Source organism: Haemaphysalis longicornis, unplaced genomic scaffold (assembly GCF_048455015.1).
Source record: "Haemaphysalis longicornis isolate Haplotype H1 unplaced genomic scaffold, Haemaphysalis longicornis Haplotype H1 scaffold_14, whole genome shotgun sequence".
Taxonomy (NCBI): domain Eukaryota; kingdom Metazoa; phylum Arthropoda; class Arachnida; order Ixodida; family Ixodidae; genus Haemaphysalis; species Haemaphysalis longicornis.
In genome coordinates, this window is record NW_027526245.1 from 30,664,724 (window position 1) to 30,683,773 (window position 19,050).

The following is a 19,050-nucleotide window of genomic DNA, read 5'->3' on the forward strand; positions in this document are numbered from 1 at the left end:
CGTTCCACTGCGCCATTCAACTCTGCAGCCTTGCTCGCCGTTCAACCTCCCAGGGGGCGCTAGCATGCTCAGCACTCCGCCGTTGCTTTGTTTTACAGCAAAGTTGTCTATGGCTAGGATCCAGCAGATCGTCTCCGGTAACAGAGCAATGTAGTATTGTTCCTAGAAAGGCTTGCTAGTCTGCCGTCCGCGCGCCTTCTCTATAGGGAGGCGTGTCCGCGCCGCTGATGCACGCACAGCGCTGCGCAGAGGGCGCTGCGAGCGCCCGAGCGGCCGGCCGCGGAGAGTGGACGCTCATGGGGGTTTGACGGCCAATTAGAGCGGTAAAATCCAACGGCTCGAGGTACAGCAGCTCACAAATGGAGCTGCAATAGAACTACTATAAGACCTTTTAATTTCGCTGCCCAAATTTGCGGCTGCTTACCTTCGCTATTGAGACAAAAGGAGAAAACTGCAGCAATGAGAGTAGCCGTTTCGCTACCGCCGCTGGAACGAGTATTTCTCGCATTGTTGAGACAGTGAGCTCACGTTCAAAGAGAGCCTGGCAGCGCTAGACGCAGTGTTGGTTTTAATTGTGTCCCCGAACGTCATGTATTGAACGTGGTCGGCATATACCCGGCCTGGCTGACTCAAGAAAAAAGGGGAAAAACAAGCTGAAGTGAAATGCTTCACCAAAAAATCCCGTTCCTAAATACTTCGGGTCAAGCCCTCCCAATTCCCTCTGGGAGGGGGGTGGGGGTAAAGCAAGGCATATGGTCATTGGAATAAATTAGCCTTAAGAAGTTATCTTCGTAATTTCAAACAGCGCCGCAGATAAAATGATTGGCCATAACACAAATATTCTCCCTTGTTGCTTTCCCTGCGTGCGTCTCGCGATTCACTCCAAGTATGCGGGCCATCAAAAAAAAAAAAAAAAGCCCAGTTCAATGACGAATGCAAGCGCAGTTACTGTTTGGCAGCCTGATTCTAGTAAAAATAAGTTTCTAGCACCCCTCAAGTTAGTGAATTTTCGAAACCGTGGAATTCACAACGATTACAGGTGCGCAAAATAGACGCTACTACCACAGTTTTTTCATGTTGATTAAAAGTGCCAAAAACATCGTATGCGTGCGTACACTCGTATTATTGTTATTCGGCATTTATATTTAACAGATATTCCCAACTGAGGAGGCAGCGTTCGACGTGCGATGTGGCCAAATTAATGAACGAAGCGAATTGGTCAGATCCCGTTCAAGCTTCAAATAGAATACTTAACTCCCAAGCAAAGAGAGGTCAGGATGGTTCAAAAGCGCCACACAAAAATTTATGAAACGCCCACACACCACACAAATAGTTTCACGCGCCTATATATCCACGAGGTAGCGGGTTCGATTTCCGGCCGCGGCGGCCGCTTTTCTGATGGAGGCGAAAAGCAAGAACGCCCGTGTGTACCAGGTTTCGGCGCATATTAAAGATCCCCAGGTGGTCAAAATTAATCCGGAGCCCACCACTACGGCGCGCCTCATCGCCTGCGTTGCGTCGTCGCGTTAAACCCTACAATCAATTATATATCCACGGCACTGTACAGTGGGGGTATACACAAAAACGCTTCTTTGTTAGGTAACGTAGTCGAAATTACGCGTGATGTGCCCCAGCTAGCAAAAGATGCCGTGCCGACGATGCCCCCGAGTATGTATGGAAACCTTTAGCCCCGAAGAGGATATAAAGGATAGAGCGCACGAAACGATTCCGTGGTTTAGCTCGATCGTTCTTAATTCGCGAAAACTTACTGGCATCAATGCATGTTTCGGTAACAAACTCTTCGTATCCATAGGAATTAATTTATTTGGCTAATCTGTTTTGTAGACAGAAACGAAGACAGGACGAAAACGCGCAGTTAAAATCGGCTGAAAGCACCCATACCTACGAATGCAGCACAGCGAAGCTCCGTCTGTTGCACTGCTCCCCACGCCGCCCATGCCGACACTGGCCGGCCGAACTCCGACTGCGTGCAGCGCGGCCGCTGCATGCATCACAAAGGAGCACCCTTCGCGGCCGGTGGACGGCAGACTAGCAAATCTTTCTGGACACCATAGATGTAGACAAGAATCGCTAGCGAGCATAGCGCCATGTGGCGGAGCCCACTCAAATTCCCGGAATCGTAAAACTGCGCGCCACACCCCCGGCGCATGGAAAAAATGATATAAAATTAAAACGGTCCTAGGGACTTCATATTTTAAAACATGACGGCTTATATTTCCTTTACAAAAATCGGCTGGCTATTACGATACTCCCTATTGCGTTATTTGAACCCAGCTGTTCGGGCAGTTCATTTAGCAGAAGCTGCAGGCGATGCAGTTCCACCAGTTGTGTCGCTCATTGCTCAGTAAGAACTGGCTGAGAGCGCACGTGCGCGTTCCACAACAGCCGCTGCAGATGCGCATGACCGGTTGCGTCACTCGCAGTTGAGCACTCACTCCTGATGGCTGCAGTGCGCTGACTAACTCGTGGGTTCTCGACGGTGAGCCTCCGTGGCGGCGGCGCGAAGTGCGTCTCTGTAAGGGACCGCGAACTGCGTCTGAACGCACATCATTGTCACGCGAACGCCCCCCTCACGTTTTCGCCAAGCGTCGAGCGCCTCGTGTGGGCAGAGCATACTGCCCGTTCTCTTCCCCCACCACACATTTTCGGAGAGCGCATGCTCGCGCCGCCACGGCGAGCCGCCCTCCCGAACCAATTTCGCGTCATTCTGCTGCTTTGCTTTCTTTCACCCGTCGGTCTTCGCACCGTTCGCTCGGTCACGACGACGCCGACGCGGCTGAGCCCAGAGATGGGAGCCTAAGGGCGGCGCCCTAAAATGTCTTCCCAGCGATTCATTTGTGTTAGGAGGTGAAGCAGACTTTAGGGGGATCGTTGTAAGCTGGATCTTTGTAAGATGGCTTTCCCACATCGAGTATTGCACAGTGAATCACGTCAATCTTCGGAGGGAATAACTTTATAGAAAGTGGCTCTAACGATTGTTTTACTGAAACTATACCGAAACAAATTATGCAACAATTAGCCGCTAAGACGACTCTATCACAACGCCGGGTTTTGCATAGTTTTCAAAAACAAATGGTTCAGAGTGAAGTTGTAAATATTGTGGAATTCTCGTCCGCTGTCAATACTTGTGGGATTCTACGGGAGGGAAACGGACAGCCGCATGTTTGTCCACCGGAACGCAACTCTAGTTCGTCAAACGTTCACTCAGTTAATTAACCAAGAACTATGCTCAATCGCAAATTACAAAGAAACGTGTTTTGCTTCGTGCACCCCTTGGGCTACGGCCCAATCAAAGCTCACGTTGAGGCTCGGCACCTCAGCTTTGCTGGTTATCCTTTTTCACAGAGTGGAAGGGCACTAATTTTTTTTTACCATTTTTACACCTGGTTTGTTTTTCTTACGGTACAAAGTAATCGCATCCTGAAACATGGGGTATGCTTGACAAAGAGGTTCACGTAATGCAACGTCGCTTACGCTAGTCGGCCAGCGTCGTATAAGACAACTCCAAAGAGGCGGACTTCTGTGCAGCTAAAACAAGCATAGTGCGCCCAGTACCAACAGCACTGCGCATCGGTACTTCTATGTTTACGTGTATTTTCGTAACTTTTGTTTTTTACCGCGCCATTCTTACTGCTCTAAAATGGATATGCATTGCATTTAGGCGCAAATAGCTCGTTCGGCGAGCTTATAAGCTCTGCCTAATTTGCGTTTCCTTTCGCCGGCTTCAGCCAATCGCACAACTGGGCTCATAGGACATAATAGGTTTTGTTGCGGGAAATGAGCTAGTGGTTCGCGTGGCCATTTGCTTGTTCCCTAATTATATAGCTTATTTGAACGAAGAGTACGTTAAAAGTGGCGTCATTATGATTCTAACGAGGCAGCCATTCGAATGAACCAAACTTGTGTTTTGGTTTCATAGCTCTTTTACATAAATTTAGCCCCATCGCCCGACTGCACCGCACATTTGTTCCCTCTTTCCCTTGGCCCCCGCCACCACGCCACATCTGCGAGTGCGGGGCTGCTCGAGTGATTGTGACGTCACCCTTCCGGAATCGGAGACGCCCGAGAAATTGGAGACGCGGCGAGCGATCCGAACTGCCGCGACCCCGCCACGTCCCCTTTTTGGAGCAGCGACAACGAAAGGCAGGAGAAAACAAAACAGACGCAGGAAAAGTGGACGGAGTGACTGAGGTGCCGAGAGAGAGATATATATAACATTTATTGAAAGAGCTCCCCCATATGGGGCGGTGGCAGCTACCCACAGGGCCGCAGCGACCTGGAGGCCTCGGGAGGTGACTAGCACCTGCTCCGAAACGAAGCGCGACCACAAATGGCCGTCATGTCAGCCGCCGGAATGAAAAAATTGAGGGCCTGGCCGGCCTTTTGTGACATCCGATATTTGTTGACACGAGAGCAATTGAGTAAAAAGAAAAAAACGTGGCGCAAACTAGACACATACCAACTAGGTCAGCAACAAGTTTTGTTAACTCGTAATTGAGTAAAAGTTTGCTAGGAAGTTCGTGTCTGGTTATCTTCCAGTTTATCGTTCTCCGATACCTTGTTTTCGACCGCTTTGTACTTCATCAGAACCAAATTTGCCTATGCAACGCTAGTTCAGTGCATGCTGGCTGCATTTATACTCGCCTTGTGCCTACAAATGAGACTGCAAATATATCTGTAGAAACGGCGACAAAGGTCTGCAAGATGCCAAGGCTGATAAAAGCAAACAATAATTGTGTTTGCATAATCAGTATTAGCACTGTTAGGTATACATGGAAAATAATTCTCACTTGTCATTGTCATTATTATGATTACGTTGCTAGATTAGCGGGTTATCAGTTTGAATGATTTGATATCGGATCCTGGCCTGTCAGAAGTAGTGAGCCGCGAGAAGTGGGCGTTGAGGAAGCAATACAATTCGCTGGAGCCATCTTTTATAATGATTGGTCTATTAAAGAGTGGCAGTAAGAAACGTGTCATGAACCAATAGGCGAGGAAGATGACGCGACCCGTCAAAGTAACTGCACCTTCAGGGAACAAATTTTAATCGTGCCTTCGGCTTCAGAGGTTGGCGGCTCGAGTTACCGATCAACATGAGGCGTCATTTATGATGCTGTAAAGCACGGTTCGATCAAAATGTTTTTCTCGCGAAAGATGGGTTTAGGCTTTGTGTGTTGTAGGAATTAGGCTTGAGCAGCTACGGGGGGTTTGTAGGAGCACAAAAGTTCCCCTGTACAAAAAAAAACTTCCACCCAGACTACTACGCAGTAAATGTTCCCTGCCTAAGAAACATCCGTGTGCTTCTTTGTTTGCGCCAGCTCGTATCTTTACGCCAGGTGTTCAGTGTTGCGGCGGTTGTATTTTATTCCTTCTCTCTTCACTGATTGGCGCGATTACGTGAGGATAAAAAACATCTTGGGATTTCATTCTATGTTAACAGAACGCCCAATTCCACATTGGAGTGTATAACCACAAACCATACTGCAAGATGCAAGGTTTTTTATTTAGTTGTAACAAAACGTAGAGTACAAAACTATGCTTCGGTCATCACTGAACATCCGCTAGAGAGAAGCGGGGTTGCTAAGTATGACTGGCTAGCTTATTCGATCCTTAACACGCTCTCGGTTTAATAGACAAGTAACTGTCCGAATACAAAAGATAATAACGCGATATACTGATAGGCGCAGTAATCGGCTGAACACAAACTAGTTCATTTGACAAGATGTACAACTACATCACCACTGTGATTGCGCGGATATATCAGCAAGCAGTATTAGGGCAAAGTTTGAGATTTCGGCCTTTTGGTCGCGAACATTGGGCGTGGAGTGGGTGCATGGGACATATGCGTTCCTTGTAGAGAAATCTCTTACTCTTTGCATATTCAGGTTCAAGAGAGCAATGATCCCGTGTCAATCAACGAGTCGTTTATGGGTGAATCAAACGAGTCTTCATCAGAAGTTGACTATCAGAAGACCACCGACGCGGACACCAACCACGGATTCACGGCCTTTTCGAGAAGTGAGTGCTCCCTCCCGTCAAAATGTCCATGTCCAGACATCCTTGCTGGGTATTTTTTCTCTTGGTTTCGTTATTTAAAACTAAACGCTGGGTAGAAACTTCACAGTTACAAATATTCATCAGCCTACTTGAGAGAAGGCTTGTCAGTGCGTCCCGGATACAAAAGAGCTATTTTGTGTGGCGCCAAGAAGATTAAAATGTCCATCGGTGAACTCAAGAGCATAGAACTTCAATAATGTGGCCGGCGTACGAATGGTGTAGTGTTGACCGTCCTTCATCTGGTTTAGACTAAGCAGTGTAGGGCACCTAAGCGCTGGTTGACTTGGACACACACACACACACACGCGCACGAGCACGCGCGCACGCACGCGTACGCACGCACGCACGCACGCACACACACACACACACACACACGCACACACACACACACACACACACACACGCACGCGCGCACACGCACACACACACGCACGCACACGCACACGCACACGTACACGCACGCACACACACACACACACACACACACACACACACACACACACACACACACACACACACACACACACACACACACACACACACACACACACACACACACACACACACACACACACACACACACACACACATTTGACCTGCTCGTGTTTGCCACCGACTCCCGAACAACATCAACGGAGGTAGCATTGCACTATGTGATCGGTTTTGATGTGGTTAGTGACTTACTCTACTCCAGATGGTTATTAAGGCAAGTTATTCTACCAAACTATTTACTGATTCATCAATGTTGCCATTTGCACTGTGTGGTGGAATGATTATTTTTTTCGTCGTTCCCTTCCCTATCCCTTCCTCTTTGTCGTCGGTGGGGCACCGAGTAAAATGCCCTTCATGGGTTTCCACTGAATCGTTTGGATTCTTTCATGTAAAGATTGCCTTATGTCGGTGGAACACGAAATTATCGCGAATACATATGCCTTGCTTTTAGTCGTTCTTCATATCGCTTTACAATATGCCATGTGAGGCTGACAGCTTAGACACGGAACCATGTCCTAAGTAGAAGTCACTCCTTCGCAGGTGACACGTTGAACCGAAGCCCTAGAGCGACAGAAAAGCTGGACCTGATACTTTTCCGCAAGAAAAGCTTCGGCCGCTTCTGGAGCTTCGGTGTCAACTTGGAAGCCGTCCCAGGTGAAGGCGGCGCCATTTTTTATATGGTTGAGGTAAGAATGGTCGATAATTGTCATAAGAACGAATTGTTGCCGCTGGCTTGAGCACCACACTAAAAAGTGGACCCTATTTCGTTCGTTTCAACGAATAATTGAAAAAAGGAATAGAAAATGTTGAAACAAAACAACGGTTACATCCTTTGCGACTATATGTAATGTACGAAGTAGGACTAGATATTACAATATACGAAAATATGTTACTAAAATGGGCCCTGAGCCTACAGGCTACAAATTAACATGCAGCGTATCAAGCCAGAATTATTTAACTATAAATGAAGTCCAGATTTTCTTTAAAAGCAGCACACTGAATTATGGCTAACCGAAAGAGACTGCCTAGTTCACGAGCGTCTAGCTCATTTGGCTGGCGTGGTTTATGCAAGCACAATGTCGCATATCCAGCGATGTGGGACATCCAAATAACACCACGACAAAATATTCACGAGCTCTTAAGTTTCCGACAAAGCACGTGACGTTAAAGACTAATCCTACCAGACACCATGTAATTGAATTTGTTGAAGTGGATATCTTTGGGCACCCATTTTTTGCGACTAATGTACAAAAGGTTCAGAACAAACTGAAATAGTGCATCGAACGATGTGGCATTGGTATATTCGAAGTGGTACGTTTGCAGAATGATTCCCATAATTAGTTGGGATGATGTGTTTGCATGTACCTCGGGAGATACGGCTTATGACCGTTTCATCGAAACGTTTTCCTCAGTTTACAAACGATGTTTTCCCTACAGAGAAGCTAAACAACCAAAACGGGCTCGTAAGCCATGGATTACGTCAACCCACATAAAGATAATTACACTAAAAACAATTTATACCGATCTTTCTTGAAAAAACCCCGATCCAAATGTATTTAAATATTTTAAGACGTGTAGAAACAGCTTAACTAAAATCCTAAGACAAGCGAAGAATGCCTACTATTTTAGTATGTTTCAGAGCATCACAGATGTTAAGTACATGTGGAAAAAACTTAATTCATTTTTGTTTTTTCGCAGACCTACATCAAACATATGCGAAATGACTATTGGACAGTCCGTCTACAAAGATACACCGCTAGCAAACAAATTTAATGATCACTTTACCTATTCTCCAGAAACTACCCACGACACCAGTGTCATAGGCTACTTGCCCGCACCTCTAGCTACTACAATTTTCCTCGGCCCCACTGATGAATCTGAGGTTGTAGTACTTTGATGTAACTAAAAAACGGCAAAAGTGAGGACATCGATGCTATAAAAATGGAGCCGGTTTGCTTCGTCTTTGATATGCTACTGCCATCGTTAACTCACATATATAACCTTGTCTTAGGCACAGGAGTTTTCCTTAAGCGAATGAAAAATGCTAAAGTTGTTGTTATTCATAAAAACGGGGATAAAAATAATATGAATATTTATAGGCCCATATCTGTGTTGCCGATATTTTTGAAGCCCCTTGAGAAAATTATTTTTCTTAAGCTATCTAAATTCTTTGACTCACACTCCATAATAAATGCCTCTCAGTATGGTTTTAGGCCAGGTCTATCGACTGAGACCGCTCTGTTAAACCAAAAAGAGTTTATACTAGGTAATATTGAAGAAAAAAGCTAACTCTGGGAATATTTGTAGATTTTACAAAAGCATTTGGCAGGATTAATCATGATACTCTGCTGCTAAAATTATCTTATTACGGTATCAGGGGAATTGCTTCCGATTCAATTAAAAACTATTTAACGGATTGACATCAGCGTGTGTGTATACAAAGGGAACTTTCTTCACCCTACAAAATTAAATGCAGAGTACCTCAGGGCAGCATCCTAGGTCCTCTGCTATTTAATGCCTACCTAAATGATATCATAAATATAGATCAATCGGCAAAATATATTACCTATTCTGACGAGACTAGTATATTTTTTACGGGCGGTGATAGCAATGAACTGATTAGGCGAACTACACAAATGAACCAAATGAACCAAACATTAGGCGAACTACACAAATGGTCCCACCAAAACTCTGTACATATAAACAGCACAAAAACCAGGTCGGTCCTTTTTCGTGCGAAAAACAAAAAATGTGAAATCTCAAGTAAACTTCACCTAAACAATGTTGAAATTCAGCTGTCCCAAACTGCTAAGACTTAAGGAGTTGTTTTTCATGAATTTATGCTATGCTACTCTCCAACCGAAGCTGTGTGCTGCAAATTAAGTAAGTCTCTGGGTATGCTTAGAAGGTGCCAGTCGCTTCTACCAACTCCCCTTAAACTTCTCCTTTTTCATACACTTTTGGCTTCACATTTACATTATTGCCAATTGATATGGGCATCCAGAACTGAGTCTTCCAAAAACAAGATATACACTCTCCAAAAAAATGCTATGCGTGCTATTGGGAATCTCTGTTACAATGCCCATACATCTCATTTATTCGCTAAATTTAATGTCCTAAGGTTTAACTCGGTTTATGAATATCGGCTTTTAATGTCTTTAAAATCCGAAATTCGCACAAATAGTACTACCCTGAAAAGTCTATCTCACCTGCAGTTAAACGTTTCAGCTCGCTGTAATCGTCACAACGAACTCTGGCACATCCCTACACCGTGAACAAATTACGGCTTTCAAATGCTGAAATTTGCCATTCCACATGTGCTAAATAAATATAGGCTTACTCTGGAACAATTGCACTCACTTTCTGCAAGTGCTGTCTTTACTCGACTCAGTTGTGGGCAGCAACCTATTCCTCCTTCAGTCATAGTCGTACACAACCACGGACCATAGGAGACCTGTGTCTGTCTCACACATATAATATTATCATTTTGTCTGTCGGACATTTGTTTTTGTAAAATAAGTGTATTACGTTAGAAAAATTGTTCTACAAATTTAGTCTGCAGTCGTAAGAAAGTAGTGCTTTGAATGTGTGGTTATATGCAAAAATATATGCATTTGATACAAATCGCGGAAGCCTTATTTGCTAAGAAATTATTGCATAGTTTGCATGCTGTCTTCCTTCTTGTTTTCTTTTCGTTTTTTGTGTGTTTTTGTTTTTGTTGTTGTTTTTTATGGAAGGTGGGGCTTTGTCAAGCTGCATGTGCGCAGCTTTTCCCTCATTTTCCACACCACATTGCGCTGTTGACATTTCTGTTTGTAATTTCCTTTGTATGAGCACGCGCTGCTTTGTGGTCAAATAAAGAAACTAACTAAACTAAACACCGGAAAAGTCAGTGATTCCCTTTAGCATAAGTACTTTGTGCTGATTTTAATTGTAATCTAAAAATGTGCCTTCCTATTTATCTCTTACCAAATACACGACTTGCAAATGACTTGCACTGACGTAAGCGCAGCTACCATGCTTGTGACCCACAAGCATTCCGAAAAGGTGCACACATACCTGATGCTGCTACCTTTTGGGTGCACTGAGGAAGATGGAAGTTGGTCACAAGAAACGGTTGTGAAGAAATACTGTGCAAGCCGTGTTGTTGTTGAGTTTCGGCAGTGGTTTTGTAATTAGCGTTGTGTGGATTTTACGCACGTATAGCGTTTATTACAGTCCACACAAACGGTAGTTGCGCCAAACTGCGGCACAATTACAGCGGTTCGCACCGCTGTCCCAACCATGTATCTTAGAGTCGTCTTCACGGCTAATTATGAAATTATTAGTTTCCAGATATTTTCGCTAAAACAACGGCTACAGTCGTTTTCTGAGGCCATGCCCTCTGTAGGCAGTACATGTACTGTCAGTGCGAGAATTCTGTAACATTGACAACTTCACGACAAACAAACTAATTATGACAAGTAAATAAAACCCAGCGCAATTTTGTCGACCGGACTCGTTTCTGGCCACGCTGCCCACGCAAGTTCTAAAACAAGGACGTCAAAAATGCGCCCATACACTCCATATAGATTGGAATCTGTAACGTGTGGCCGGTGTGTTACGTATGACACGTCGCCTACCCATTTTGAAGTAACCTGCGGCCAGCGATAGAGTCGCAAAGGCTCACGGGTATACGTCGTTTGCTCCCGACTTTCCCTGCTCTAAAGCTCTTCTCTGGTCCCCCGTGGGCCGACAGCGTTAAGCTGCGTGTGTGCGGGTTGTTTAGTTGTCACAGAGTGCTTACTTTTAAGAAAAGACCGGGGTTATAAAATAATCCATGGGAATTATTTGTTGGAAGCGCGATGCATGAGCGGTTTTTGTTTTTGCAGAAACAGATAAACACGCACGCACGCACGCCAGTCATCGGCAGACGGGAGGGGAGGGGACATCTGAAACCGGAGGTGGTGGAAGCACACAACGTAACCACAAAGCACTACTACAAGCTGCTCAGCCACAATGGATCCGCACCTGCACTTTATGGACTGCCAAAACTCCATAAGCCGGACTTCCCAATGCGCCCCATTTTTTATTGTACTGGTTCTCCCCTGCACAGCCTGTCGAAGTTCCTGCACCAAGTTCTGGCTCCACTCGTCGGTAAAGGGACCACTCACGTTCGTAACTCTTTCGATTTTGTCGAGAAGACTCGCAACACCATGATCGAGAAAAACGACTTGATGGTGTCCTTCGACGTGAAGTTCCTTTTCACGAGCGTTCCGATTGACCTGGCTGTCAACGTATGCACTGCTGCTCTCGAGGCTGATGAGACGTTGCCCCAGAAGTCACCGATCGATGTGCCAGAACTACGCAGGTTTCTAGATTTTTGCCTAAACAATACGTACTTCGTCTTTATGGGCCATTTTTACAAGCAAAGGCAGGGGACTCCAATGGGTGCCGCTATTTCGATCACGGCGGCGAACCTGACCATGAAAGCGCTGGAAGCACGGGCGCTAGCCTCTTTGCCCCTCCCCAAAAGTGTTCTTGCGTTACGTCGACGATTGTTTTTGCGTCATTCAGAAAGACGCGGCGAACAGCTTGCTGGCCCACCTCAACAGTATGGAATGTGTTATTCAGTTCCCGTTAGAAGAGGAGGCCGATGGCAAACTTCCCTTCCTGGACGTCCTCGTGTCTCGGCAGTGTTACGAATGGGCCAGCGCCGCAGTACTTCCCCGCATCACTCCTCGGCTGTGCGGCGAAGCCACTCGTGCGCCTTCGAAAACAGGCGCAATCATGTCGGTGACAAGTAGCGACAAGCCGCGTCAGACGCTCCGCTCTCTGCGCATTCGGCGGATGCCGGCGGCTGAACTTCGGCGGCTGCCTGCGTGGCTCGTCTCCACGCTCTTCAAGGACACAGAGGCCCCGTCGATCGCAACGGAGTCCTCCTCTCTCCCCTCTCTCGGTCTCAACGTACGCGGAGGCTACCGACGACTAACGAACACTGGAAAGAGCGTTGCGTGTGTCTGTGACGTTTGTGCGTGTTCCAGCCTGTTGGCGTTTTGACCGTTATCGCTTTTGGGTATAAATAGAGCTGCCCAAGCGTTGTAAACCATTCCTGTTAGAGCAGCGAATCGATGTTGTCGCTCTGCTTGAGTCCTGTATTGTAACCTCGCCCGTCGGGGCATTGTTCTTTGGCTTCGGCTCACCTCTCGCTATGAAGTAAACAGTTACGTTAGCCTACGGCTTCTGGACTTCTTCACGGCTGCAACAGCGGCTGGCCGCTCGCATCATACACGCTACCACTCGTATGTCGGAGGCCACGGAGCTTGGATCGGGTGCCCCCGCCCGGTCGCAACAACTGGTTGGCAGCGGTGGGATGGCAACTTCGTAACACCTGAGGGCAGCGGTGCGAGACCCAACACCACGGATGTCAAGGCGGCTTCGGACTTCGCAGAATTCACGGCGGTCAAGGGTGAGTGCGGGACTTTTCTTCACTGAGTTTTACCAGGCTTCTGAGGATAGCTGGTAGGGCGTGTTTTTGCCGCGTGGGTTATTCGCGCAAAACATTTTTGGAGCAGTGGGAAAGCAGTACTCTAGACCAGCCATGAATTTGAAAGCGTTGAAAAAACCGCAGTTGTTGGAGCTTGCAAAAGAGTTGCGCTTGGATGTTACGGACGCGCTGAGAAAGCCAGAGCTGATACAGGCTATACTCGCTGTCGGGGCTGACGATGATAAGCTGTCGGAATGCATTGAGCTGATCAATGGCAGGGAGACCGCGAAACGTCAGGCCGCCGAGGCAGAGGCTGAGGCTTGTGGGCCTGCTCTCTACGGCATGCCAAGGAATGAGGCACACTGCGATTGCATGAAAGAACTCTTTACTTACATCCTCCACGCTGTCGCCCGTCCGGGCATACACACACACACACCAAAACACTCTGTCCGTCCCGAGTCCCAGTCCCCGCGCGCGGTTCTTCAGCACCACCGCCCGTCCCTACCCGTCCACTCGCGCCATCTCTCCGGCGACCGGGCCGCACGGTAGGCGAGGAGGGCGAGGGAAGGGAGCCCATGGCGAGGGGCTCCGGGCGACACCCCCTAGGCCAGAAGGTGTCGGGCCAAGGCGCTCCCCACATCTCTCCCCCCCTCAAACACGGGATACGGGTCCATCATTGAAGATCGCCCTCGGGGTTCGAGTGCACGAGGAACCGCTGGTCGGCGCCTGGGGCCGCCCTGTGCGGCTGTGGGTGGGCTGGCACCCGCCGAAGTGTGGCAGCATGCCGCTCTGTCGCCATCGCCACCATGTAGGCGTCCGCGGGAGCGCATTCTCGGCTGCCCGGCGCAGGATTCCACCGAACGGCCAGGCTCCTCTCGACAACGCCCCGGCGTCCCGATCTCCGCTGCTCGGCGCCGGAACCGGAGACTCCGCCGTCGACCAGGAGGCGAACCGCAGCCGCCTCGCATCTCCGAAGGGCGGCAGGACCACCCGGACCGTGGCAACAGCTCCTGGGTCGCACCAGGAATGCCCTCTGCTCGGCAGGCCCGGGCCGGACTCGCAACGCCCAGGCAGGAACGTATCGCCCCGCACCACCAGGCCGGTATCGCGAAGCTCCCGGGTCGCACCGGGAGGGCCCGCTGTCGGCAGGCCCAGGCCGGACTCGCAACGCCCAGGCACGAACGTTTCGCACCGCACCACCAGGCCGGTGGCGCAAAGCTCCCGGGTCGCACCGGGAGGGCCCGCTGTCGGCAGGCCCAGGCTGGCATCGTAACGGCCAGGCACAAAACCACGCCTCGCACCACCGCACAGGTGGCGCGATGAAGCTTGAAGCGGTGACTTCGCTGCGGGTTGCTCCGTGGTAGAACCACGTGAGACCCGGACCCGTGGGGGGTAGATACTACCGCACCCTCAGGTCGTAACGATGGGTGCGAACCCTATCGCCGGCCGTTCTGTCATTAGAAGCGGGACTCCCACCTTCTGGTTCCGCTACCACCTGTTCGTCATCGCCAGTGCGAACATGATAGGCCTTGAGATCGCTAACGTGCACAGGACCCACCAGCTCGTCGCTTTCAAGCGACTGCATCTCATACGTGAGCAGAGTCGTCTGCGCCGTAATTCTGTATGGCCCTTGCCATTTGTGTGCGAGCGCTGCGGTGAAACCGCGTGCAGCGTTGCTGAGTGGGTGCGTTCTCCTTAGCACTAGGTCACCGATGTTGTACACAAGGTGACGACGGCCTTTGTTATACTGCTCGGCTTGCTCCATGCGCGCCACGTCGAGGTTCTCCCGAGCCGTGCGTTGCGCTGCCCAAAGGCGTTCCCGGAGCCTAGCCGCGTACTGCGACAGAGAAGGGGCGTTACCCGCCGCCGCGTACAGCGGTGCATTTTCCATTGGAAAAGCGATCTCTCTACCGAAATTTAGGTAACCTGGTGTCAAACCTGTTGACCTATTTACGGTAGTCCTAGTCGCGAAAGCCAGCTCAGGCAAACGCGCGTCCCAGTCCTTATGCTCCTTGGTTGTCGCAACCAGCATGCACTTCAGGTTCCTGTTCACCCTCTCAGTGATGTTGCTCTGAGCATGATAAGGACTCGTTTTCCTGTGCCGAATGTGCAGCGCTCGACAACAGTCTGAAAAGACTTTGCTTGTGAAATACGAAGCATTGTCAGTGATCAGGTCGGAGGGGAAGCCGAAACGAGTGAATGTCTCCACCAGCTTCTCTACGATCCGCTCCGACGCTAGCTTTCTAAGGGGAAACAACTCCACCCACTTAGAAAAGTGGTCCGTTATAACCAGAATGAACTGGTTTCCTCACGCGGATCTTGGGAGGGGTCCCATTACGTCACACGCTACAATCTGCCACGGGTAGCTGCTTTCCACCGGCTTCATGAAACCCACAGGTTTCCCAGCGCGCGGCTTCGCTACCTGGCAAAGAGGGCAAGCGCGGGAATAGCTCATTACGTCTCTCCTCATGCCTGGCCAGGTCGTGACACGGCATAACTTGTCGTAAGTCTTACTGCCGCTGCCATGTCCTGCCAGCGCTGAGTCGTGAAAGTACCGCATGAACCGTTTCCGCAACTTCCTCGGGACCACGACTCGAAAGGGGGATGAAACCGCCTCTTCGTCGTCCAGTTGGGGAAAGTAGCGAAGTAATAAGCCATCGTCGCCCAGCAGATACGCGTCAAACCCCTCAGCGTTACCGGTGCAAGCTACGCCTCCCGCTAGCCTTTTCAGCACCCGCTGGCACAGACCGTCTGCTTTCTGGGCCTCAATGAGCTCTTCCTTACTCACTACCTCCCCCCAAGACAGATTCCTTTCTGCCTCTGTTCTCGGGGGGCGAGAAAGCGCCGCTGCGAGATGCCGCTCCGCTTTCCCTTTGCGGCCGGCCTCGACTCCTCCGTCCGGCCCTTTCCTCCCCCTCTAGGGGTGGCCCGCGCCGCCCATGAAACCACTTCACTCGGCGCGCGCGCTTCCGCCACCCCCTTCCGATAAGGGGAGCAAACTTTCCGCCAACATTCGGCGCTGATCATCGGATCCTGAAAAAAGATGCGACGATCGCTTCTACATCAGTGCTCCTCTTTCCTGACGCCTCTCCCTGGCCTTCCGCAGCGCAGTAGAGTCTATTTGCCCCGTGCGGTTGTAAACCGTGCATCGGCGCGTTCGCGAAAGGAAAGAAAGGGGGTTGCGGCCCGTACTGGTAGCCGTTCCTCCCCATGTCGAGCACAACACCCTCCCTCGGGAGGAAATCTCTGCCCAGTATGACTGGAACAGACAAACCAGGCAAGCAAACAAAACGCTGTCTGCGCTTTCTGCTATCAAAACCGAGCGTGAGTCTCACAGCTCCGTCTGCTTTTGCCGAACCCGCTGATAAGCTCAAGGGTGTCTCGGCGGGCCTGACCCGGATTCTTCTTTTCCGGCAGGCTTCGAAGATTTCGTCCCCGATGAGAGAAACCGTCGAGCCCGTGTCGACCAGTGCAAAAAGTTCTTGACCGACTAATTGCACTCGCATGAATGGGGCAGACGAAGAGGGGTCTTCCTGCGCCCTGCATGCGAAGGGGGCCAGTTGCCCGTCGACGCCAGCTTCTGGGTGCCCTGGGGGCTCCCTCGCGCCCCCCCTGTCTGGCCCCCTCTTCTTGCTTCCCGCCGGCGACGACGAGCCACCTAGTGCACTGCACGGGCCCGGGCGGGCCCGAAAGCCCGAGCCCGGCCCGGCCCGCGGGCCGGGCTCGGGCCGGGTAGCACACATTTTCTCGGGCCCGGGCCGGGCTCGGGCTTGAACGAAAAATGTTTCGGGCCTTGCCGGCCCGAGCAGTGCCTGAGGCACGGCAGTGGTGTGTCGCTAATTCTAAATTGTTGATAGCAAGAAGTTTTCCCATTGATATTTGAGGTTAAGTGAAAAGAAAAAAAAGCGAAGTGCAATGTCACTATGGCGTCGTTAAAAAACATGATAAATAGACGATTCCGCTCAGAAAGCCTTCACATCAATTATAAAACAGACAGTCTGGGCAGCATAGTGGGAGAGAGCAGGCCAGACGAGGGCACTCCAGACACACAATACAACATGCTTTTTGAAATAAAACAAACACAACAAAGTCGACAAGACTTCGCACTGTCTACTGTTGCCACCTCCGTGGTAGCAAGCGGCTCCTCGGTCACGACTCGTGGCCCTGCATTCCAAGCGCCTGGGCCTCCACAAGAAGCGGGAGACTGAAGAATGGGAGTACAGCTCTTTATTTTGAGTGCACACGTCGAATACACTGCTGTGTATCGGATGGGGTTGGTGGAATAGGCACGAGAGAGGAGACGCGGGGAGAAGCAGTCATTCACAAAACAACACGAACACATCCCCTGAGGCTGGGAGCCGTAAAGATTCCGTCGCCGGGGTCCGCCTCACAGAAGTTCCACGAAGGGTCGTGCGGCCCGCGTCGTCGCTTTGTCTCGAACGGTTGCCGGAACCCCCCGGTGGTGGCGGGCTGGCTCGAAGTCGTCGTCGAACAAAATAAATAGGTCAGTCACAGCGCACACGCGCGACCGCAGCGTCGTCGGGATGCTACGGGTCCGTTGAGGGCGAAACCAAACCCTACTGAAGCGGTTCCTCCACTTCGGAAAGCAAGCTGTCACCCAAAAATGCCGAGGCAAGGCAGACAAGATTTGTTGCCATCAACTGCTGCCTTCAAGGTCCGAACATCCCTATTCTTTTGCCGAAAGTAGGAACGCCGGACACCCACATGTTTTCTTATGGGCGGTAGTCACAACCGTGCATAGTTTCGGGGACCAATTTTCGAAGCAGAGCCAATGTTTCGGATAAAAAGTTTTAAAACCATGATTCAAGGCAGAAAAGAAAACAAACGCAGACAAAATAATGCTGCCTTCATCACTGAAGGGAAAGACAGAAATGAAGTCATGAAAGCGGACACGTCATCTGCTCAAATTTCAGGCGCGTTCGTGTATGGGCCCGAATTGAACCCGTGGCGCAATCTCCGAGTTCCTTTAGCAACAGATAGTAAAAGCAAAATGCTGTCAAATATTCCAGCAGTAAATGCACGTAAATTTAGTCTGTTGAGTCAACACTAACAAAATCCTAATTATATTATTGTGATCACAGTATTTGATCACAGTATTGTGATCACGGTATTCATTGCTTTATGTAGTCGCTTTATGCTTACGCTTTTAGGTTAAAAACAGCAAACGTTTTCGGGCTCATGTTTATAGCCTTTGGACTCGGGCTGATACTTAGAAAGTCTGGTGGGCACGGACTTATTTCATTTAAATTCTACCGGACTCGGGTCGGGCTCGGGCTGATATTTTAAATTTTTGTCGGGCTCGGGCCGGGCTCGGGCTCACATTTTAAAAATTTGTCGGGCTCGGGCCGGGCTCGGGCTCCCGTTTTAAAAACTTCTCGGGCCCGGGCCGGGCCCGGGCCGTGTCTCTACCGGGCCGGGTCGGGCCGGGCCTAGAAATTCCGGCCCGTGCAGTGCTCTAGAGCCACCGTCCTTCACCGTCGCCGGCGATCCGAGTTTCCCTGCGTACGACGCATTTTCTCGGGGCATTGACGGGAGAAGTGGCCAGGCTTGCGACAAAACCAGCACAAGCGGGCTGCTTCGTCCTGCCTCCCTCTTCCGTCGCCTGCGTTGCTTCCGACCGAGGAGTTTGTGGGGCCGTTATCCGCTCCCCCTCCCGACCAGGCGCAACCCGGTTCGAGCGATTCCTCGGGTCTCGGCGGCAACCTGTAGTGAAGCTCGGCGAGTAAATCCGCCTGAATTACCCGGGCTTCTTGTGCGAGGGCCTCGAAGTTGCGAAAACTCCGGCCTCGCAGGTACGGTCTGAAACGCGGGTGGCATTGCCTGCACACGCGCGCTACCTTGACCGCGTCGGCTGCCTCGGGGTCGGCCCGTTCGTACAGCTCCTGCATTGCCCGCACGTACTCGAGGAGACTCTCCTCAGGGTGCTGCGTGCGAAGGGCAAGCTCGTCCCTCATACGGTGTTCGTAATCGGGTGGCAGGAATTCAGCGCGGAA

General features: G+C 50.1%; 1 protein-coding gene across 1 annotated transcript in view; it reads left to right on the forward strand.

The window, feature by feature from the left end:
* Positions 1-19,050, forward strand: part of LOC144165224 (uncharacterized) — a 73,703-nt gene that overhangs the window by 34,848 nt on the left and 19,805 nt on the right. The window contains exons 10-11 of the mRNA XM_077695340.1: positions 5,907-6,039; positions 7,111-7,256. Of these exons, the coding sequence (XP_077551466.1) occupies positions 5,907-6,039; positions 7,111-7,256 (279 nt within the window). The remainder of the gene's footprint in view (positions 1-5,906; positions 6,040-7,110; positions 7,257-19,050) is intronic.